The following is a 22,791-nucleotide window of genomic DNA, read 5'->3' as shown; positions in this document are numbered from 1 at the left end:
AGAGGAAAGGTCTGGTCCAGAGAGAGGAGGGGAGGGGAGATAGGAGGAGAGGCCTGGTCCAGAGAGAGGAGAGGAGAGGAGAGAAGAGGAGAGGTCTGGTCCAGAGAGAGAAGGGGAGGGGAGAGAGGAGGAGAGGCCTGGTCCAGAGAGAGGAGGGGAGAGGAGAGAAGAGGAGAGGTCTGGTCCAGAGAGAGGAGGGGAGGGGAGGGGAGAGAGGAGGAGAGGTATGGTCCAGAGAGAGGAGGGGAGAGGAGAGAGGAGGAGAGGCCTGGTCCATCTCTGCAGATGACTTCGTCAACCATTTTGAAAAGAAGGTCGACGACATCCGATCCTCGTTTGCTAAGTCAAACGACACCGCTGGTTCTGCTCACACTGCCCTACCCTGTGCTCTGACCTCTTTCTCCCCTCTCTCTCCAGATGAAATCTCGCGTCTTGTGACGGCCGGCCGCCCAACAACCTGCCCGCTTGACCCTATCCCCTCCTCTCTTCTCCAGACCATTTCCGGAGACCTTCTCCCTTACCTCACCTCATCAACTCATCCCTGACCACTGGCTACGTCCCTTCCGTCTTCAAGAGAGCGAGAGTTGCACCCCTTCTGAAAAAAACCTACACTCGATCCCTCCGATGTTATCAACTACAGACCAGTATCCCTTCTTTCTTTTCTCTCCAAAACTCTTGAACGTGCCGTCCTTGGCCAGCTCTCCCGCTATCTCTCTCAGAATGACCTTCTTGATCCAAATCAGTCAGGTTTCAAGACTAGTCATTCAACTGAGACTGCTCTTCTCTGTATCACGGAGGCGCTCCGCACTGCTAAAGCTAACTCTCTCTCCTCTGCTCTCATCCTTCTAGACCTATCGGCTGCCTTCGATACTGTGAACCATCAGATCCTCCTCTCCACCCTCTCCGACTTGGGCATCTCCGGCGCGGCCCACGCTTGGATTGCGTCCTACCTGACAGGTCGCTCCTACCAGGTGGCGTGGCGAGAATCCGTCTCCTCACCACGTGCTCTCACCTCTGGTGTCCCCCAGGGCTCTGTTCTAGGCCCTCTCCTATTCTCGCTATACACCAAGTCACTTGGCTCTGTCATAACCTCACATGGTCTCTCCTATCATTGCTATGCAGACGACACACAATTAATCTTCTCCTTTCCCCCTTCTGATGACCAGGTGGCGAATCGCATCTCTGCATGTCTGGCAGACATATCAGTGTGGATGACGGATCACCACCTCAAGCTGAACCTCGGCAAGACGGAGCTGCTCTTCCTCCCGGGGAAGGACTGCCCGTTCCATGATCTCGCCATCACGGTTGACAACTCCACTGTGTCCTCCTCCCAGAGCGCTAAGAACCTTGGCGTGATCCTGGACAACACCCTGTCGTTCTCAACTAACATCAAGGCGGTGGCCCGTTCCTGTAGGTTCATGCTCTACAACATCCGCAGAGTACGACCCTGCCTCACACAGGAAGCGGCGCAGGTCCTAATCTCTGGATAAGAGCGTCTGCTAAATGACTTAAATGTAAATGTTAAATGAGAGGAGAGGAGAGGAGAGGAGAGGAGAGGAGAGGAGAGGAGAGGAGAGGAGAGGAGAGGAGAGGAGAGGAGAGGCCTGGTCCAGAGAGAGGAGGGTAGAGGAGAAGAGAGAGGAGGAGAGGCCTGGTACAGAGAGAGCTGGTGATTGTGAAGGAGGAGAGAGGATCAGAGAAAAGATGCTATAAAATTACATTTTATAGGATGTGGAGGTAGCTGTTTGACAGCTTCTTCTGCCTGAGCTGAAACATCAGAGCCATTTGGGAGTGCAAAGTCATCTTATTTCAGAGATATAGATACACGTTTGATACACACATGCTACTAGGTTAATGTATAGTACATATTACTGGTGAGCTCTCATTGCTGAAGATACTGCTCTTGTGACAAAGCGAAAATGTAGTTTCCTTCAACCTCGCTCGCACTGCGTGCAATGTAGATATCAAATAACACCACAGTTCACGGGCAGAGTAGTGGGTGAAACCATTCACTTCAATAAAAAGGTGTGATATAAATAAAGTTTCCTTTCATTATGTGTTGTCATGTAAGAATATTTGATGCCATTGTAATAAGGTTGGCAATACGAGAGGTCTTCAGACGTAACATTTTTGTATTATTTTCCTTGAAAGAACAACTAGTGGGTTTTAAGTGCTTCTCCCCTATTTGGAAAGTTGGTCTGCCTGCTCTTCAGTCAGAGAGAGATATTCTGAGGGTAGTGAACGTGTGACTGTGATCGTCCTGTCAATCACTGTTTTATATATTTTACTGCAGATAAAAACCAAGTCAAACTGAAGTGGGCGTGTCCGTGTGCCTTTCTTCTGGGTTGCTATATGAAGTTGGTTACACTCAAATCAAATCAAAGTTTATTTGTCACGTGCGCCGAATACAACCTTACAGTGAAATGCTTACTTACAGGCTCTAACCAATAGTGCAAAAAAGGTATTAGGTGCACAATAGGTAGGTAAAGACATAAAACAACAGTAAAAAGACAGGCTTATAGCGATGCTATAATAGTAGCGAGGCTACATACAGACACCGCTTAGTCAGGCTGATTGAGGTAGAATGTACATGTAGATATGGTTGAAGTGACTTTGCATATATGATGAACAGAGAGTAGCAGTAGTGTAGAAGAGGCGGTTGGCGGGTGGTGGGTTGGACACAATGCAGACAGCCCGGTTAGCCAATGTGCGAGAGCACTCTCTCCCACAGATGAGGACAGGTCATCAACAGGCCCTTGTTTTCACTTGCCTCCAGCTGCCTAGTTATGATTGAGTTGGGGACTATCTATCAGGAGATCAGAGTGGAGTGGGCCAGGGTATTGATTCAGTAAAAGGTCTGAGCCGTGTGCTTTAGTGTACTGGGAGTCAGTGAGACTGGCTAAGCACAGCTAAAGCCCTGTGGGCTACATGACTTAAATGTAAATGTAAACTTGAACTCTATCAGGGTTCAGTCAGGGAGGGAGCCACTGTGCTATTAACATGTTGCAGGTCAAATCAAATCCATTTTTATTGGCCACATACACATGGTTAGCAGATGTTAATGTGAGTGTAGCAAAATGCATGTGCTTCTAGTTCTGACCGTGCAGTAATATCTAACAAGTAATCTGACAATTTCACAACAACTACCTTATACACACAAGTGTAAAGGAATGAATAAGAATACGTACACATAAATATATGGATGAACGATGGCCGAACGGCATAGGAGGGTGCAGTGGATGGTATAGAGCACAGCATATACATATGAGATGAGTATTGTAGGGTATGTAAACATTATATAAAGTGGCATTGTTTAAAGTGACTAGTGAAATATTATTAAAGTGGCTAAAGATTTGAGTCAGTGTGTTGGCAGCAGCCACTCAATGTTAGTGATGGCTGTTTAACATTCTGATGGCCTTGAATTAGAAGATGTTTTTCAGTCTCTCGGTCCTAGCTTTGATGCACCTGTACTGACCTCGCCTTCTGCATGATAACGGGGTGAACAGGCAGTGGCTCGGGTGGTTGTTGTCCTTGATGATCTTTTTGGCCTTCCGGTGACATCGGGTGGTGTAGGTGTTCTGGAGGGCAGGTAGTTTGCCTCTGGTGATGCATTGTGCAGACCTCACTACCCTCTGGAGAGCCTTACGCTTGTGGGCAGAATGCTCTTGATTGTGCATCTGTAAAAGTTTGTGTTTTTGGTGACAAGACAAATCTGTACACCGAGGAACTTAAAACACTTTCCACCTTCTCCATTACTGTCCCGTTGATGTGGATAGGGGGGTGCACCCTCTGCTGTTTCCTGAAGTCCACGATCATCTCCTTTGTTTTGTTGATGTTGACTGAGAGGTTATTTTCCTGACACCACACTCCGAGGAACCTCACCTCCTCCCCGTAGGCAGTCTCGTCGTTGTTGGTAATCAAGCCCACCACTGTAGTGTCGTCTGCAAACTTGATGATTGAGTTGGAGGCGTGCATGGCCACGCAGTCATGGGTGAACAGGGAGTACAGGAGAGGGCTGAGAACACACCCTTGTGGGGCCCCAGTGTTGATGGTCAGCGGGGTGGAGATGTTGTTTCCTACCCTCACCACCTGGGGGTGGCCCGTCAGAAAGTCCAGGACCCAGATGCACAGGGCTGGGTCGAGACCCAGGGTCTCGAGCTTGATGACGAGTTTGGAGTGTACTAAGGTGTTAAATGCTGAGCTGTAATCGATGAACAGCATTCTTATATAGGTATTCCTCTTGTCCAGATGCGTTAGGGCGTGTGCAGTGTGATTGCGATTGCGTCGTCTGTGGACCTATTCGGGCGGTAAGCAAATTGGAGTGGGTCTAGGGTGTCAGGTAGGGTGGATGTGATATGATCCTTGACTAGTCTCTCAATGCACTTCATGATGACGGAAGTGAGTGCTATGGGGCAATAGTCATTTAGCTCAGTTACCTTTGCTTTCTTGGGAACAGAAACAATAGTGGCCCTCTTGAAGCGTGTGGGAACAGCAGACTGGGATAGGGATTGATTGAATATGTCCGTAAACACACCAGCCAGCTGGTCTGCGCATGATCTGAGGACTCGGCTAGGGACGCCGTCTGGGCCGGCAGCCTTGCGAGGGTTAACACGTTTAAATGTTTTACTCACGTTGGCTGCGGTAAAGGAGAGCCCGCAGGTTTTGGTAGCGGACCGTGTCAGTGGAACTGTAATATCTTCAAAGCGAGCAAAGAAGTTGTTTAGTTTGTCTGGGAGCAAGACGTCGGTGTCTGCAATGGGGCTGGTTTTCTTTTTGTAATCCGTGATTGACTGTAGACCCTGCCACATATGTATCGTATCTGAGCCATTGAATTGTGACTCTACTTTGTCTCTATACTGACGCTTAGCTTGTTTGATTGCCTTGCGGAGGGAATAGCTACACAGTTTGTATTCGGTCATGTTTCCGGTTGCCTTGTCATGATTAAAAGCAGTGGTTCGAGCTTTCAGTTTTGCCAAAATGCTGTCATCAATCCACGGTTTCTGGTTGGGGAAGGATTTAATAGTCACCCTGGGTACAACATCACCGATGCACTTGTCAATAAACTCACTCACAGAATCAGCATATATATCACTGTTGTTGTTTGAGGCTATCCGGAACATATCCCAGTCCACGTGATCAAAGCAATCTTGGAAGCGTGGAATCAGATTGGTCGGACCAGCGTTGAACAGTCCTTAGCATGGGCGTTTCCTGTTTTAGTTTCTGTCTATAGGCTGAGAGCAACAAAATGGAGTCGTGGTCAGATTTGCTGAAAGGAGGGGAAGGGAGGGCTTCGTATGCGTCACGGAAGTTAGAGTAGCAATGATCCAGAATTTTGCCAGCCCGGGTCGTGCATTCGATATGCTGATATAATTTAGGGAGCCTTGTTTTCAGATTAGCCTTGTTAAAATCCCCAGCTACAATAAATGCAGCCTCCGGATATGTGGTTTCCAGTTTACATAGAGTCCAATGAATTTCTTTCAGGGCCGTCGAGGTGTCTGCTTGGGGGGGGGGGGGGTCTCTGATGTCTCTCTATAAGGCTCGAATTTTGTCTACCTTGTTGTCAGGAGACTGGAATTTGGCGAGTAGTATACTCGGGAGCGGTGAGCGATGTGCCCGTCTACGGAGCCTGATCAGAAGACCGCTCCGTCTGCCCCTTCTCGGCGGCGTTGTTTTGGGTTGCCTACTGGGATCCGATCCATTGTCCTGGGTGGTGGTCCAAACAGAGGATCCGCTTCGGGAAAGTCGTATTCCTGGTCATAATGTTTTAAAATTTGTATTTATTATTTTATTTATCGAATTTTCTAAACATACAATATCAGTCATCCAACAGATTCACATTCAGAGCGACACATAGAAGCATCCAGGGCCATTGCCCTGCTCAAGGGCATGTTGACCAATCTACCACCAGTCCAAAAAAAGTGAAGCCGAACCCTCCAAGATCCCCCCCCCCCCCCACAGTTCCCAAATCGCTGTCCCTCAACCATTCAAGACCCCTCCCACAGTCCTCCCCCAGGAAGAAAAATAGAAAATAGAAAATACATTTAATTCCATTTTGACCAGGCCATAATGTTGGTAAGTTGACTTTGCTCTTATATCCAATAGTTCTTCCCAGCTGTATGTAATAAGACGCAAGATTTCCTGCGGTAACAATGTAAGAAATAATACATAAAAAAATTTTAAAAAATACTGCATAGTTTCCTAAGAACGCGAAGCGAGGCGACCATCTCTGTCGGCGTCATCCAGGTGACTGAATGCTGCATGCCTCCTCCCTCTGGCACACAGTAACCTAATACATTAGTCAAAGGTTCAGGACAAACATCATGTTTATGGTAATAATGATTTATAGGCATAATGTAGCCTACATGTTCCAGCTGTGGGTGGCTCATGGCTGAGGTTGATAAATCCATTACCCTCTGCTCCCAGGTTTATGTAATCTTCTGCAGTCTGTGGCGCACAAACTGTATGTCATTTCACTACGAAGCGTGTGCACAGTGGAGAATGATTTACATATGAGAGAAACATATCCTCGACTCACACAGAAAGAAAATGGACAAACGACTGTGTTTGAACATATATATATTTTCTAGCAATTTTGTTGGAGCCTAGTAGTCAATATTTCCATATATTTAGATATGAACTATCATTCCAGACAGCCTTTAGTGAAGCACTCTTCCTCAGCCCTCCAAAAAGTATCAGGGTGAAACTCACCGGATATTGAACTGACAGATTGCGCTACCCTTTATTAAAGCAGTGACAGATACATCCTAATCAATCTCTGTCATCAACCCAGACAGAGACTGCAAATAGAACTGTACTTTATTGAACTGTGCCGAGGTCCACTTAAGCCAGAGTAGTTGTGAATATTGACCCATCAGTCGATACTCTACAGTACTACCCACCATGGCTTCAGTGAGCTGCTTAAAGATCCTGTCCCACCACCTACACACTGCTGGAGTGAACAGAACTACTGGTCTGGACTCTCATATCAAATGCAGTCCTTGGTTAGGAAATGAGCATATTTTAGTTGGGTCTGCAGTGCACTAATCTATGAACTCCCACATACTTGGGCCTACAGCGTAAAGTTAATCACTGCGGACTATCCTACCTTCACATGACAACTACCACTGTTGGGTGGTTAATCCACATCAGTCTTAATCTTCTAAGGCCTACATGAAGGCAAACGTTTAAATCCTTACTCTAAAGTGGAGGATAAACTGGAGTTGTTCAGACCCACATTCTATAAAGCCCCCTGGCCTAGAGAAGTCCTTTGAAGTAGATTAATCCAAAAGATTTCCAGATAAGAGGAATAATCAACCCAGTCTTTAAGAAAGGGGATGACACAAATCGACTATCTGACCATTAAGCTACCTGTAATGTGTACGCTGGAAGTCGGGAAGCAAGTACAGGGAGCGCAAAATTAACAGAACATAGTACAGAACATAGTACAAAACAAGAAACACAAAAATGTACTGACATGAAATAGAAACAGAGTCAATAACGCCCGAGGAAAGAACCAAGGGGAGTGACAGATATGGGGGAGGTAAACCAGGAAGGTGATGGAGTCCAGGTGAGTCTCATAAGGCGCAGGAGTGCGTAACGATGGTGGCAGGTGTGTGTAATAATGAGTAAACTGGTGACAACGAGCGCCAGAGAGGAGGAGCGGGAGTAGACTTGATACCAGCTGAAGTGCAGAGGGGTATAGAGGGGTGTATAGGGCTATAGAGGGGTGTATGGGGCTATAGCGGGGTGTATGGGGCTATAGAGGGGTGCATGGGGCTATAGAGGGGTGCATGGGGCTATAGAGGGGTGCATGGGGCTATAGAGGGGTGTATGGGGCTATAGAGGGGTGCATGGGGCTATAGAGGGGTGCATGGGGCTATAGAGGGGTGCGTGGGGCTATAGAGGGGTGCGTGGGGCTATAGAGGGGTGTGTGGGGCTATAGAGGGGTGTATGGGGCTATAGAGGGTGTATGGGGCTATAGAGGGTGTATGGGGCTATAGAGGGTGTATGGGGCTATAGAGGGGTGCATGGGGCTATAGAGGGTGCATGGGGCTATAGGGGTGCATGGGGCTATAGAGGGGCGCATGGGGCTATAGGGGTGCATGGGGCTATAGAGGGGTGCATGGGGCTATAGAGGGTGTATGGGATCTATAGAGGGTGCATGGGGCTATAGAGGGTGCATGGGGCTATAGAGGGTGCATGGGGCTATAGAGGGGTGTATGGGGCTATAGAGGGGTGCATGGGGCTATAGAGGGGTGTATGGGGCTATAGAGGGGTGCATGGGGCTATAGAGGGTTGTGCCAGCTCCAGGCATAAGCGACATAAGTGGTTGATTAGGGTCCCAGGCTGCTAAGGGGCCTCCAACCCAACAACAAAAAAAGAGAGTTAGAAAAGTAGAATATATAAGGTGCAAGTTGGACATTTGGTTATGCATCAGCAATTTTTATTTTCTTATGTCAGTCACTGACAGTCACTCAATATGCCATGTCAGATAAAAAGAATGTGATTGGTAAATTAGTCTCATCAGCTGTCTAAACTTGTAGTAATCATGGCCGAATACCAACCAGTCACGCAGGGCAAGTGTCCAGGGGCCCTGACCTCAAGGGGGCCCCTATTGATTTTGTTAGTCCCTCTCACTCAGATATCATTAACATGGCATAAGTCATGGCAAAATTTGTAGAACTGCAGGAAATTAGCTGTAAAATTGGAAAAGAATGTACTCTAAAACATGCATTTCTCTCCACCGTCATGATTGGGGGGGGGGTTCACTAAAAGACTTTGCCCACAAGGTTTGGGAGGGGCCCCCAAACAAATCTCGCTTTGTACCCCCAAAAGTGTAGAGCGTGTGGAGGGCTGTAGAGGGGTGTACACTGGATGTAGAGGGTGTAGACAGGTGTAGAGGTTTGTAGATGGTGTAAAGGGGGGTAAACTGTGTGTAGAGGGGTATAGACTCGGTGTATAGTGATGTAGAGGGGTTTATGATGTAGAGGGGTGTATAAGGTAGAGGGATGTGGAGTGTGGAGGGTGTAGAAGGGTGTAGAGGGATGTAGGGGTTTAGACTGGGTGTAGTGAGGTGTAGGGTCAGGGGGTGTATTGAGGTGTAGAGGGGGTGAAGAGGGGTGTAAGGGTTTGTAAATGGGTGTAGGGGTGTAGAGGGATGTAGGGGGTATAGAGGGGTATAGATTGGGTGTAGTGGGGTGTAGGGTCAGGGGTGTAGAGGGGTATAGAGGAGGTGTAGTGGGGTGAAGAGGGGTGTAGGGGGTTGTAAAGGGGTGTAGAGGGCTATATGGTGTATGGGGATGTGGTGTGTGTAGAGGGGAGTAGACTGGGTGTAGAGGGGTGTAGATGGGTGGGTAGGGGGTGTATATAAGTGTAGACTGGGTGTAGAGGGTTGAAGTGGGGTGTAGAGAGGTTTATACTGGATTTAATGGGGTGTAGCGGGGTGTAGACTTGATGTAGGGGGGTAAAATGGTAAAACTAGAAAAAAAATCTCTCCACCCTAAGGCAGAAAAAATAGCAGGAAATGCACTTAAAACATACATTCCTCTCCGCCGTCAAGTGGGGTGTAGTGGGGAGTAGATGGGTGTAGAATGCTGTAGAGGAGTGTAGACTGGGTGAAGAGGCATGTAGAGGGGTGTAGTGGGGTGTAGTGGGGAGTAGATGTAGAATGCTGTAGAGGAGTGTAGACTGGGTGAAGAGGCATGTAGAGGGGTGTAGTGGGGAGTAGTGGGGAGTAGATGTAGAATGCTGTAGAGGAGTGTAGACTGGGTGAAGAGGCATGTAGAGGGGTGTAGTGGGGTGTAGATGGGTGTAGAATGCTGTAGAGGAGTGTAGACTGGGTGAAGAGGCATGTAGAGGGGTGTAGTGGGGTGTAGATGGGTGTAGAATGCTGTAGAGGAGTGTAGACTGGGTGAAGAGGCATGTAGAGGGGTGTAGTGGGGTGTAGTGGGGAGTAGATGTAGAATGCTGTAGAGGAGTGTAGACTGGGTGAAGAGGCATGTAGAGGGGTGTAGTGGGGAGTAGTGGGGAGTAGATGTAGAATGCTGTAGAGGAGTGTAGACTGGGTGAAGAGGCATGTAGAGGGGTGTAGTGGGGAGTAGTGGGGAGTAGATGTAGAATGCTGTAGAGGAGTGTAGACTGGGTGAAGAGGCATGTAGAGGGGTGTAGTGGGGTGTAGATGGGTGTAGAATGCTGTAGAGGAGTGTAGACTGGGTGAAGAGGCATGTAGAGGGGTGTAGTGGGGTGTAGATGGGTGTAGAATGTTGTAGAGGAGTGTAGACTGGGTGAAGAGGCATGTAGAGGGGTGTAGTGGGGTGTAGATGGGTGTAGAATGCTGTAGAGGAGTGTAGACTGGGTGAAGAGGCATGTAGAGGGTGTAGTGGGGAGTAGTGGGGAGTAGATGTAGAATGCTGTAGAGGAGTGTAGACTGGGTGAAGAGGCATGTAGAGGGGTGTAGTGGGGTGTAGTGGGGAGTAGATGTAGAATGCTGTAGAGGAGTGTAGACTGGGTGAAGAGGCATGTAGAGGGGTGTAGTGGGGAGTAGTGGGGAGTAGATGTAGAATGCTGTAGAGGAGTGTAGACTGGGTGAAGAGGCATGTAGAGGGGTGTAGTGGGGTGTAGTGGGGAGTAGTGGGGAGTAGATGTAGAATGTTGTAGAGGAGTGTAGACTGGGTGAAGAAGCATGTAGAGGGGTGTAGTGGGGAGTAGATGGCTGTAAGGGGTGTAGAGAGATGTAGGGTGTAGGGGGGTGTCGAGGGGTGTAGACTTGGTGTAGATGGGTGTAGAAGGGTTTAGAGGGCTGGTGGGTGTAGTGGGGTGTAGGGGTGTGTGCAGAGGGGTGTAGACTGGTGTAGATGGGTGTAAAGAGATGTACGGTTGTAGAGGGTTGGGGGGTTAGGTAGAATGTAGGGGGTTGTAAGGGTGTGTAGACAGGTGTAGAGGGCTGGAGGTGTAGGGAGGTGTAGAGGGGTGTAGAGGGCTGGAGGTGTAGAGGGGTGTAGATGGGTGTAGACTGGGTTTAGAGGGGTGTAGAATGGTTTAGAGGGGTGTAGACGAGTGCAGATGGGTGTAGAGGGATGTAGACTGGGTTGGGTAGGGTGTAGGGGGTGTAGAGAGGTGTACAAAGGTGTTGAGAGGTGTAGGGTGGTTTAGAGGGCTGTAGAGTGGTGTAGAGAGGTGTACATGGGTGTAGGGTGTGTAGAGAGTGGTAGGGTGGTTTACAGGGCTGTAGGGTGGTGTAGAGAGGTGTACAGGGGTGTAGGGTGGTTTAGAGGGCTGTATAGTGGTGTAGAGAGGTGTACAGGGGTGTAGGGTGGTTTAGAGGGCTGTAGAGTGGTGTAGAGAGGTGTACAGGGGTGTTGAGAGGTGTAGGGTGGTTTAGAGGGCTGTATAGTGGTGTAGAGAGGTGTACAGGGGTGTAGGGTGGTTTAGAGGGCTGTATAGTGGTGTAGAGAGGTGTACAGGGGTGTAGGGGGTGTAGAGAGTTGTAGGGTGGTTTACAGGGCTGTAGAGTGGTGTAGAGAGGTGTACAGGGGTGTAGGGGGGTAGAGAGGTGTAGGGTGGTTTAGAGGGCTGTATAGTGGTGTAGAGAGGTGTACAGGGGTGTAGGGGGTAGAGAGGTGTAGGGTGGTTTAGAGGGCTGTATAGTGGTGTAGAGAGGTGTACAGGGGTGTAGGGTGGTTTAGAGGGCTGTAGAGTGGTGTAGAGAGGTGTACAGGGGTGTAGGGGGTAGAGAGGTGTAGGGTGGTTTAGAGGGCTGTATAGTGGTGTAGAGAGGTGTACAGGGGTGTAGGGGGCTAGAGAGGTGTAGGGTGGTTTAGAGGGCTGTAGAGTGGTGTAGAGAGGTGTACAGGGGTGTAGGGTGGTTTAGAGGGCTGTATAGTGGTGTAGAGAGGTGTACAGGGGTGTAGGGGGTAGAGAGGTGTAGGGTGGTTTAGAGGGCTGGAGAGTGGTGTAGAGAGGTGTACAGGGGTGTAGGGGGGTAGATAGGTGTAGGGTGGTTTAGAGGGCTGTATAGTGGTGTAGAGAGGTGTACAGGGGTGTAGGGTGGTTTAGAGGGCTGTAGAGTGGTGTAGAGAGGTGTACAGGGGTGTAGGGGGTAGAGAGGTGTAGGGTGGTTTAGAGGGCTGTATAGTGGTGTAGAGAGGTGTACAGGGGTGTAGGGGGCTAGAGAGGTGTAGGGTGGTTTAGAGGGCTGTATAGTGGTGTAGAGAGGTGTACAGGGGTGTAGGGGGTAGAGAGGTGTAGGGTGGTTTAGAGGGCTGTATAGTGGTGTAGAGAGGTGTACAGGGGTGTAGGGTGGTTTAGAGGGCTGTAGAGTGGTGTAGAGAGGTGTACAGGGGTGTAGGGGGTAGAGAGGTGTAGGGTGGTTTAGAGGGCTGTATAGTGGTGTAGAGAGGTGTACAGGGGTGTAGGGGCTAGAGAGGTGTAGGGTGGTTTAGAGGGCTGTAGAGTGGCGTAGAGAGGTGTACAGGGGTGTAGGGTGGTTTAGAGGGCTGTATGGTGGTGTAGAGAGGTGTACAGGGGTGTAGGGGGGTAGAGAGGTGTAGGGTGGTTTAGAGGGCTGTAGAGTGGTGTAGAGAGGTGTACAGGGTGTAGGGGGTAGAGAGGTGTAGGGTGGTTTAGAGGGCTGTATAGTGGTGTAGAGAGGTGTACAGGGGTGTAGGGTGGTAGAGAGGTGTAGGGTGGTTTAGAGGGCTGTATAGTGGTGTAGAGAGGTGTACAGGGGTGTAGGGGGGTAGAGAGGTGTAGGGTGGTTTAGAGGGCTGTATAGTGGTGTAGAGAGGTGTACAGGGGTGTAGGGTGGTTTAGAGGGCTGTAGAGTGGTGTAGAGAGGTGTACAGGGGTGTAGGGGGGTAGAGAGGTGTAGGGTGGTTTAGAGGGCTGTATAGTGGTGTAGAGAGGTGTACAGGGGTGTAGGGGGCTAGAGAGGTGTAGGGTGGTTTAGAGGGCTGTAGAGTGGTGTAGAGAGGTGTACAGGGGTGTAGGGTGGTTTAGAGGGCTGTATAGTGGTGTAGAGAGGTGTACAGGGGTGTAGGGGGGTAGAGAGGTGTAGGGTGGTTTAGAGGGCTGGAGAGTGGTGTAGAGAGGTTTACAGGGGTGTAGGGGGGTAGAGAGGTGTAGGGTGGTTTAGAGGGCTGTATAGTGGTGTAGAGAGGTGTACAGGGGTGTAGGGTGGTTTAGAGGGCTGTAGAGTGGTGTAGAGAGGTGTACAGGGGTGTAGGGGGGTAGAGAGGTGTAGGGTGGTTTAGAGGGCTGTATAGTGGTGTAGAGAGGTGTACAGGGGTGTAGGGGGCTAGAGAGGTGTAGGGTGGTTTAGAGGGCTGTAGAGTGGCGTAGAGAGGTGTACAGGGTTGTAGGGTGGTTTAGAGGGCTGTATTGTGGTGTAGAGAGGTGTACAGGGGTGTAGGGGGGTAGAGAGGTGTAGGGTGGTTTAGAGGGCTGTAGAGTGGTGTAGAGAGGTGTACAGGGGTGTAGGGGGTAGAGAGGTGTAGGGTGGTTTAGAGGGCTGGAGAGTGGTGTAGAGAGGTGTACAGGGGTGTAGGGGGGTAGAGAGGTGTAGGGTGGTTTAGAGGGCTGTAGAGTGGTGTAGAGAGGTGTACAGGGGTGTAGGGGGGTAGAGAGGTGTAGGGTGGTTTAGAGGGCTGTATAGTGGTGTAGAGAGGTGTACAGGGGTGTTGAGAGGTGTATGGTGGTTTAGAGAGCTGTATAGTGGTGTAGAGAGGTGTACAGGGGTGTAGGGTGGTTTAGAGGGCTGTAGAGTGGTGTAGAGAGGTGTACAGGGGTGTAGGGGGGTAGAGAGGTGTAGGGTGGTTTAGAGGGCTGTATAGTGGTGTAGAGAGGTGTACAGGGGTGTAGGGGGCTAGAGAGGTGTAGGGTGGTTTAGAGGGCTGTAGAGTGGCGTAGAGAGGTGTACAGGGGTGTAGGGTGGTTTAGAGGGCTGTATGGTGGTGTAGAGAGGTGTACAGGGGTGTAGGGGGTAGAGAGGTGTAGGGTGGTTTAGAGGGCTGTAGAGTGGTGTAGAGAGGTGTACAGGGGTGTAGGGGGTAGAGAGGTGTAGGGTGGTTTAGAGGGCTGTATAGTGGTGTAGAGAGGTGTACAGGGGTGTAGGGTGGTAGAGAGGTGTAGGGTGGTTTAGAGGGCTGTATAGTGGTGTAGAGAGGTGTACAGGGGTGTAGGGGGTAGAGAGGTGTAGGGTGGTTTAGAGGGCTGTATAGTGGTGTAGAGAGGTGTACAGGGGTGTAGGGTGGTTTAGAGGGCTGTAGAGTGGTGTAGAGAGGTGTACAGGGGTGTAGGGGGTAGAGAGGTGTAGGGTGGTTTAGAGGGCTGTATAGTGGTGTAGAGAGGTGTACAGGGGTGTAGGGGGCTAGAGAGGTGTAGGGTGGTTTAGAGGGCTGTAGAGTGGTGTAGAGAGGTGTACAGGGGTGTAGGGTGGTTTAGAGGGCTGTATAGTGGTGTAGAGAGGTGTACAGGGGTGTAGGGGGTAGAGGGGTGTAGGGTGGTTTAGAGGGCTGGAGAGTGGTGTAGAGAGGTGTACAGGGGTGTAGGGGGTAGAGAGGTGTAGGGTGGTTTAGAGGGCTGTATAGTGGTGTAGAGAGGTGTACAGGGGTGTAGGGTGGTTTAGAGGGCTGTAGAGTGGTGTAGAGAGGTGTACAGGGGTGTAGGGGGTAGAGAGGTGTAGGGTGGTTTAGAGGGCTGTATAGTGGTGTAGAGAGGTGTACAGGGGTGTAGGGGGCTAGAGAGGTGTAGGGTGGTTTAGAGGGCTGTAGAGTGGCGTAGAGAGAGGTGTACAGGGTGTAGGGTGGTTTAGAGGGCTGTATTGTGGTGTAGAGAGGTGTACAGGGGTGTAGGGGGTAGAGAGGTGTAGGGTGGTTTAGAGGGCTGTAGAGTGGTGTAGAGAGGTGTACAGGGGTGTAGGGGGGTAGAGAGGTGTAGGGTGGTTTAGAGGGCTGGAGAGTGGTGTAGAGAGGTGTACAGGGGTGTAGGGGGTAGATAGGTGTAGGGTGGTTTAGAGGGCTGTAGAGTGGTGTAGAGAGGTGTACAGGGGTGTAGGGGGGTAGAGAGGTGTAGGGTGGTTTAGAGGGCTGTATAGTGGTGTAGAGAGGTGTACAGGGGTGTTGAGAGGTGTATGGTGGTTTAGAGAGCTGTAGAGTGGTGTAGAGAGGTGTATAGGGCTGTAGGGGAGTGTAGAGATGTGTAGGGTGGTTTAGAGGGCTGTAGAGTGGTGTAGAGAGGTGTACAGGGGTGTAGGGGGGTTTAGAGGGCTGTATAGTGGTGTAGAGAGGTGTACAGGGGTGTAGAGGGGTGTAGAGGTGTGTAGAGAGGTGTAGAGGTGTGTATACTAGGTGTAGACGGCTGTAGAGAGGTGTAGAGCGCTGGGGGTGTAATGGGTTTAGGGAGGTGTAGAAAGCCGTAGAGGGGTGTAAAGGGGTGTAGATGGATATAGAGTGGTGTCGAGGGGTGTAGAGGGTTGTAGAGGGCTCGGGTGTATGGGGGTTTAGAAGGCTGTAAGGGGTGTAGACTGGGTTTAAAGGGGTGTAGAATGGTATAGAGGGGGTGTAGACGAGTGTAGACGGGTGTAGATGAGTGTAGACGGGTGTAGATGAGTGTAGACGGGTGTAGAGGGCTGCAGGTGTAGTAGGCTGTAGGGAGGTGTAGAGAGAAGGAGATGGGTGTAGAGCGGTGTAGAATGGATTAGAGGCATGTAGATGGGTTCAGAGGGGTGTAGACTGGGTGAAGAGAGGTGTAGATGGCTGTAGAGGGGTGTAGATTGCATGTAGAAGGGTATAGGATGATGTAGATTCAGTGTGGTGAGCTATAGTGTGGTGTAGAGGGGCTGTATTGTGTAGATGGGTGTAGACTAGGTGTAGAGGGGCTGTATTGTATAGATGGGTGTAGAAGGGTGTAGAGGGGCTGTATTGTGTAGATGGGTGTAGACTAGGTGTAGAGGGGCTGTATTGTGTAGATGGGTGTAGACTAGGTGTAGAGGGGCTGTATTGTGTAGATGGGTGTAGAAGGGTGTAGCGGGATGTACAGGGGTGTAGAGCAGCTAACCAATCGCTGCAGCTGTACATAGTCTATTGGTAAATAGCCCACCCATTTTCACCTACCTCATTCCCATACTGTTTTTATACTGTTTATTTACTTTTCTGCTCTTTTGCACACCAATATCTCTACCTGTACATGACCATCTGATCATTTATCACTCCAGTGTTAATCTGCAAAATTGTAATTATTCGCCTACCTCCTCATGCCTTTTGCACACATTGTATATAGACTGCCCCTTTTTTTTCTACTGTGTTATTGACTTGTTAATTGTTTACTCCAAGTGTAACTCTGTGTTGTCTGTTCACACTGCTATGCTTTATCTTGGCCAGGTCGCAGTTGCAAATGAGAACTTGTTCTCAACTAGCCTACCTGGTTAAATAAAGGTGAAATAAATTTTAAAAAATAAAATAAATAAAAGAGGGGTGCAGACTAGGTGTAGAGGGGCTGTATGGTGTAGATGGGTGTAGAAGGGTGTAGCGGGATGTACAGGGATGTAGAGGGGTGTAGACTAGGTGTAGAGGAGTATAGAGGGTGTAAAGGAGTATAGAGGGTGATTTTGTCTAAATCCCATACTATTTAGTCAATCAACCCCGAGGGTAAGGCCTCTTTAATCAAGTTAAGAGCTTCTGTGGAGACATTTTAGCAGGATGGTATTAAAAGAGTCCCGTAGACCAACATAATCCATAAGTAATTGATGAAGAGAGGAAGCTCTAAATCTAAATCACTTAGAATAATTAAAGGCAATGAGAGAGAAGATGGATATATACATGTGCTGCTGTCCCGGGTGGTAGAAAGCACAGACAGGCAATGAGAGGAGGAACAGAGGAGAGGAGGAATGTTCACCTCTCTCCACCCTCCTCCTCATTTTCTCCTCTTTCGCTGAAGACAGGAAGCAGCTGGGATGCATCATTGAGAATGACTTGTGGTACATATCCATTTTCATCCAAAATATATTAGGCCAAACATCTGGACGGTCAGAGGGTTAATGGCTATTGTATATTTTATGAGAGCAGGAAGTTTAGCTGGAGAGTTAGTCATGTGAATGAGTCGGTTCAGGTGGAGGCAGATTCCCTGTTCAAATCACTGTGTCAGCTTCCAAAGGTCAGTCGCTGCAGAATGACAGTAAAGACCTTGGTGACTGAGTGGCCATCATCATTTTGAAGAACTAGTGTGCTATTGCCAACGACCCAATTGCCCATTTTGGATGTTATATTTGGATATCTAATGTAATTTCTCGACAGGATGTGCCAGTCTTGTGTGTTTCCATGTTTAATCTACCATCTTTTTATAGACAATCACTGCTTTTGATGGACACAATGAATACTCTTCTGGCAACAATAGTGGTGGTCTGACCTGTATCTCTACTCCATAGCCCGTGTAGACCGTGACGGTGTAGGTGCAGTCCACAGAAGAGTAGTAATGAGAGCTGGACGGCTGGGGCGTCTCTATGTAGCCCTCTGGTGATGTCAAGTTGAAGATGCAGGGAGCTGCAAGGACAAAAAATACAGAGAGCAAAACATTGAGGACCAGTTACACCCCCTAACTAACCCGGCATGGGGGGAACGATCTGGAGAAGACTGCCCAGAGCAGAGTGCGTTGGATAGGTTTTGTCGATGGTCTATGCTCTAAAGGAGCGATGGGCCCAAGTAAGTAAGACACCCCCTCACTCCAAAAGGACCCTCCCTGGTCCCATTCTCTCTCTCACTCACACCAGCACCCCCCACTTTAATAGTGTGGGGCCGTCTCTCTCTCCTCTTTGATTGTGTGCTCGAGGGACAGATCAGGTGGAGGGAATGACCACAGACGGTTTTCTGGTTGCCTTGGGGTCTTTCTGTTCGACTGCCTTGTTTTATTTCTATCTTTGAGTTTCCTCCAGAGAGAGGGATGACACAGGACGCTACTGTGTGCTTGAGTGTGTGCTTCATATGCAGCCCTCATCCTCCGCATACAACACCCCTTCTGCCAGTCACATTCTGTTAAAGGTCCCCAAAGCACACACATCCCTGGGTCGCTCGTCTTTTCAGTTCACTGCAGCTAGCGACCAGAACGAGCTGCACAAACACTCAAACTAGACAGTTTTATCTCAATCTCTTCATTCAAAGACTCAATCATGAACACTCTTACTGACAGTTGTGGCTGCTTCGTGTGATGTATTGTTGTCTCTACCTTCTTTCCCTTTGTGCTGTTGTCTGTGTCCAAAAACGTTTGTACCACGTTTTGTGCTGCTACCATGTTGTGTTGCTACCATGTTGTTGTCATGTTGTGTTGCTACCATGCTGTGTTGTCATGTGTTGATGCCTTGCTATGTTGTCGTCTTAGGTCTCTCTTTGTGTAGTGTTGTCTCTCTTGTCGTAATGTATGTTTTGTCCTATATTTCTATTAACTTTTTTATTTTTAATCCCAGCCCCCGTCCCCGCAGGAGGCCATTTGCCTTTTGGTAGGTCTTCATTGTGAATAAGAGTTTGTTCTTAACTGACTTGTCTAATTAAATAAAGGTTCAATAAAATAAATAAATATAAACATGTGTGTGTGGTGTATGAGTGTGGTGTAGTGTTTGGTGGTATGGTGTTTATTTATTTTTTACCTTTATTTTACTAGGCAAGTCAGTTAAGAACAAATTCTTATTTTCAATGACGGCCTAGGAACAGTGGGTTAAACTGCCTGTTCAGGGGCAGAATGACAGATTTGTACCTTGTCAGCTCGGGGATTTGAACTTGTAACCTTCCGATTACTAGTCCAATGCTCTAACCACTAGGCTACCCTGCCGCCCCGTGGTGTGTGGTGGTGTGGTGTGTGTGGGGTGGTGTGTGGTGTGTGGTGGTGGTGTGTGGTGTGTGGTGTGTGGTGATGTGGTGTGATGTGTGTGTGGCTAATGTTAGCTAGATGGCTAACGCTAATGTTAGCTAGGTGGCTAACGCTAATGTTAGCTAGGTGGCTAGGTGGCTAACGCTAATGTTAGCTAGGTGGCTAACGCTAACGCACAACCTTTGGGTTGCTAGACGTTCAAATGTCAACCCATCCGTCCCAACCAATCACCCTCTTGTTTTTTTGTGTTTTTTTTGCCTTAAGCAACCTTCTGTCTTATGTAACCATACCAAACCTAACATAATAATTTGAGTGTCCTGTATTTACATTTACTATGTTATGTCTAGTCTATGAGACCAGGCTGAAAGTTCTCCTTCTTCTCTCCCACCATAACACAAATGTGTCTCCGTATCTCATGTTTGCAATCTGGTTTCCATTCCATTTCAGGAGCACTTGATTGAGTGTGAGAGGAGGAGGAATACTGATGTTATAATTCATTTAAGCCCATTGGTTGTTTAGATATGTGAGCTGCAAACAAAGAGGATTGAGAGAGCGAGCACACTGGTGTCTCAGACAAACAGACAGACACGGGGCTGCTCTGTTGGAGATGGTGAAACACAGGCACTTTACAACCCACCAAGGCCCAGGATTATCTCTAGGACTGCATAATGAGAATCTGAGCTTGCTGTTCATTATACCTTCACAATGAAGACAGAATCACGGAAACTGGTGTTAGATGTATTGCAGGATATTGTATCTGTATGCCTCTGGGTAAGAGTAGGTGATCATTACAAGTGTGTAGCCTGTCTGTGTTACATTACCTGGGTGGTGCATGGTGGTGATGATGGTAGTTGTGGTTATAGTGGTCTCCTCATCCACAGCACCAGATACTGCTGATGTCCCAATCTCTATCCCATCACTGGCGTGGCTCATGTTGTGTTCTTCTGACTTCCCTGCAACCTTCTCCACCAAAGTGGTCAAGGCTGGGGGAGTCATGGTGGATGCAGTGGGGACCTCAGAGTACCTATCACCCATAGGAGCAGCCAGGTTGGGGGTGTTTGAGAGGGGAGAGGGAGCGGAGGTGTGCATGACAGGAGTGGTCAGGGTATCCATGGCATCAGCTTCCTCCTCTGTCCTCCCTCCCCTGCCATTGGTCAACGCTACTCTCTGATTCACAGAGACACGCCCCTCTGGAGCAACGCTGCCCTTTGTTGCCAACGGTGACGTGGCTGTTGCCACAGTGGTGGTGGTTGAGGCAACATCGGAGAAAATTAGCGCGTCCTTGTGTGGTACCGTGTGAGTGGAGGAGGGGTCCCTGGCAAAGTGGGGACCTGAGGGTGGCATAGCGGGGTGGGTCTCCACACCCCCACTGTCCTCAAAGAAATGCCCCTGTCCTTGGAGGGACTCCTGTAAGAGGAAGCCCTTGTAGAGAGGGTGGTGGTTGGGGACATTCAGGGTCGGGGCGGTTGTCACCAGGGGGACCTCTCTGTCTGTGTCCCATTTGGTGGGGTACAGGCTGGGGCCACCACTCTCAGACTGTCCCCTCTGTGTGACGGACGTCCCATCCTCAGAATAGGAGCCTGGAACAACACACACAGAGCACATACATACCAGGTACATTTTGTGTCACACAAAATAATATCCCCAAACTGTTTAAAGCAGTGAAGCGTAGCGCTGTAACATGCTGTAGGTTTTGATAAGAGTCCCTTCTGAAAACAAAGGGCAGTGAAGCCCAAAGAGATTCTCTGTGATTGCTTATTTCAATGGTTTCTACTCCTCCTCATCAATGAGTAAATATTAATAATTTAGCTTTAAGGATATGATGGCCTGTCAAATGTGGGAAATTAAATGGATCTCCCGCTCCACCTTATGCACCTTCAGATGTAATCTAGAGCACTTCAGGAGCCTGTCATCCTACAGCAGCCTTCAAGGAGCCTGTCATCCTACAGCAGCCTACCAGGAGCCTGTCATCCTACAGCAGCCTACCAGGAGCCTGTCATCCTACAGCAGCCTACCAGGAGCCTGTCATCCTACAGCAGCCTTCCAGGAGCCTGTCATCCTACAGCAATCTACTAGGAGCCTGTCATCCTACAGCAGCCTACCAGGAGCCTGTCATCCTACAGCAGCCTACCAGGAGCCTGTCATCCTACAGCAGTCTACCAGGAGCCTGTCATCCTACAGCAGCCTACCAGGAGCCTGTCATCCTACAGCAGCCTACCAGGAGCCTGTCATTCTACAGCAGCCTACCAGGAGCCTGTCATCCTACATCAGCCTACCAGGAGCCTGTCATCCTACAGCAGCCTACCGGGAGCCTGTCATCCTACTGCAGCCTACCAGAAGCCTGTCATCCTACAGCAGGCTACCAGGATTTTGTCATCCTACAGCAGCCTACCAGGAGCCTGGAATGGTTCCTCTCTTCACAATGCTAGTATATATACACTGCTCAAAAAAATAAAGGGAACACTAAAATAACACATCCTAGATCTGAATGAATGAAATATTCTTATTAAATACTTTTTTCAAATTTATCAACGCATGGAGGTCTGGATTTGGAGTCACACTCAAAATTAAAGTGGAAAACCACACTACAGGCTGATCCAGCTTTGATGTAATGTCCTTAAAACAAGTCAAAATTAGGCTCAGTAGTGCCTGTATGACCTCCCTACAACGCCTGGGCATGCTCCTGATGAGGTGACGGATGCTCTCCTGAGGGATCTCCTCCCAGACCTGGACTAAAGCATCCGCCAACTCCTGGACAGTCTGTGGTGCAACGTGGCATTGGTGGATGGAGCGAGACATGATGTCCCAGATGTGCTCAATTGGATTCAGGTCTGGGGAACGGGCGGGCCAGTCCATAGCATCAATGCCTTCCTCTTGCAGGAACTGCTGACACACTCCAGCCACATGAGGTCTAGCATTGTCTTGCAATAGGAGGAACCCAGGGCCAACCGCACCAGCTTATGGTCTCACAAGGGGTCTGAGGATCTCATCTCGGTACCTAATGGCAGTCAGGCTACCTCTGGCGAGCACATGGAGGGCTGTGCAGCCCCCAAAGAAATGCCACCCCACACCATGACTGACCCACCGCCAAACCGGTCATGCTGGAGGATGTTGCAGGCAGCAGAACGTTCTCCACGGCGTCTCCAGACTCTGTCCCGTCTGTCACATGTGCTCAGTGTGAACCTGCTTTCATCTGTGAAGAGCACAGGACACCAGTGGCGAATTTGCCAATCTTGGTGTTCTCTGGCAAATGCCAAACGTCCTGCACGGTGTTGGGCTGTAAGCACAACCCCCACCTGTGGACGTCGGGCCTTCATACCACCCTCATGGAGTCTGTTTCTGACCGTTTGAGCGGACACATGCACATTTGTGGCCTGCTGGATGTCATTTTGCAGGGCTCATGAGGATGGGGTGTAGATGGTTTGGAGGGCGGGGGGGGGGGGGGTGTTAGGCCATCAGGTGAATCATTAATTAGCTAGAATGGTCAGTTCAGGAGAGTTGGATGGGAAATTACAGTTTTTTACAATCACTTTGGCACTAATTTCTCCTTGCACAAAGGCGGAGGTAGCGGTCCTGCTGCTGAGTTGTTGCCCTCCTACGGCCTCCTCCACGTCTCCTGATGTACTGGCCTGTCTCCTGGTAGCGCCTCCATGCTCTGGACACTACGCTGACAGACACAGCAAACCTTCTTGCCACAGCTCGCATTGATGTGCCTTCCTGGATGAGCTGCACTACCTGAGCTACTTGTGTGGGTTGTAGACTCATTCAAAAGTGACCAAAACATCAGCCAGGAAGCATAGGAACTGAGAAGTGGTCTGTGGTCACCACCTGCAGAACCACTCCTTTATTGGGGGTGTCTTGCTAATTGCCTATAATTTCCACCTGTTGTCTATTCCATTTGCACAACAGCATGTGAAATGTATTGTCAATCAGTGTTGC

At 49.3% G+C, this 22,791-nt stretch overlaps 1 protein-coding gene across 1 annotated transcript in view; it reads right to left on the bottom strand.

Moving 5' to 3' along the window:
- LOC115137751 (seizure protein 6-like) overlaps positions 1-22,791 on the bottom strand; it is a 161,902-nt gene that overhangs the window by 49,106 nt on the left and 90,005 nt on the right. The window contains exons 2-3 of the mRNA XM_065024381.1: positions 19,674-20,432; positions 17,401-17,534 (exon numbers count right to left, since the gene is read on the bottom strand). Of these exons, the coding sequence (XP_064880453.1) occupies positions 17,401-17,534; positions 19,674-20,432 (893 nt within the window). The remainder of the gene's footprint in view (positions 1-17,400; positions 17,535-19,673; positions 20,433-22,791) is intronic.

Source organism: Oncorhynchus nerka, linkage group LG11, assembly GCF_034236695.1.
Source record: "Oncorhynchus nerka isolate Pitt River linkage group LG11, Oner_Uvic_2.0, whole genome shotgun sequence".
NCBI lineage: Eukaryota > Metazoa > Chordata > Actinopteri > Salmoniformes > Salmonidae > Oncorhynchus > Oncorhynchus nerka.
The sequence above is the reverse complement of the archived record's forward strand: the minus strand, read 5'-3'. Positions and strand labels throughout refer to the sequence as shown.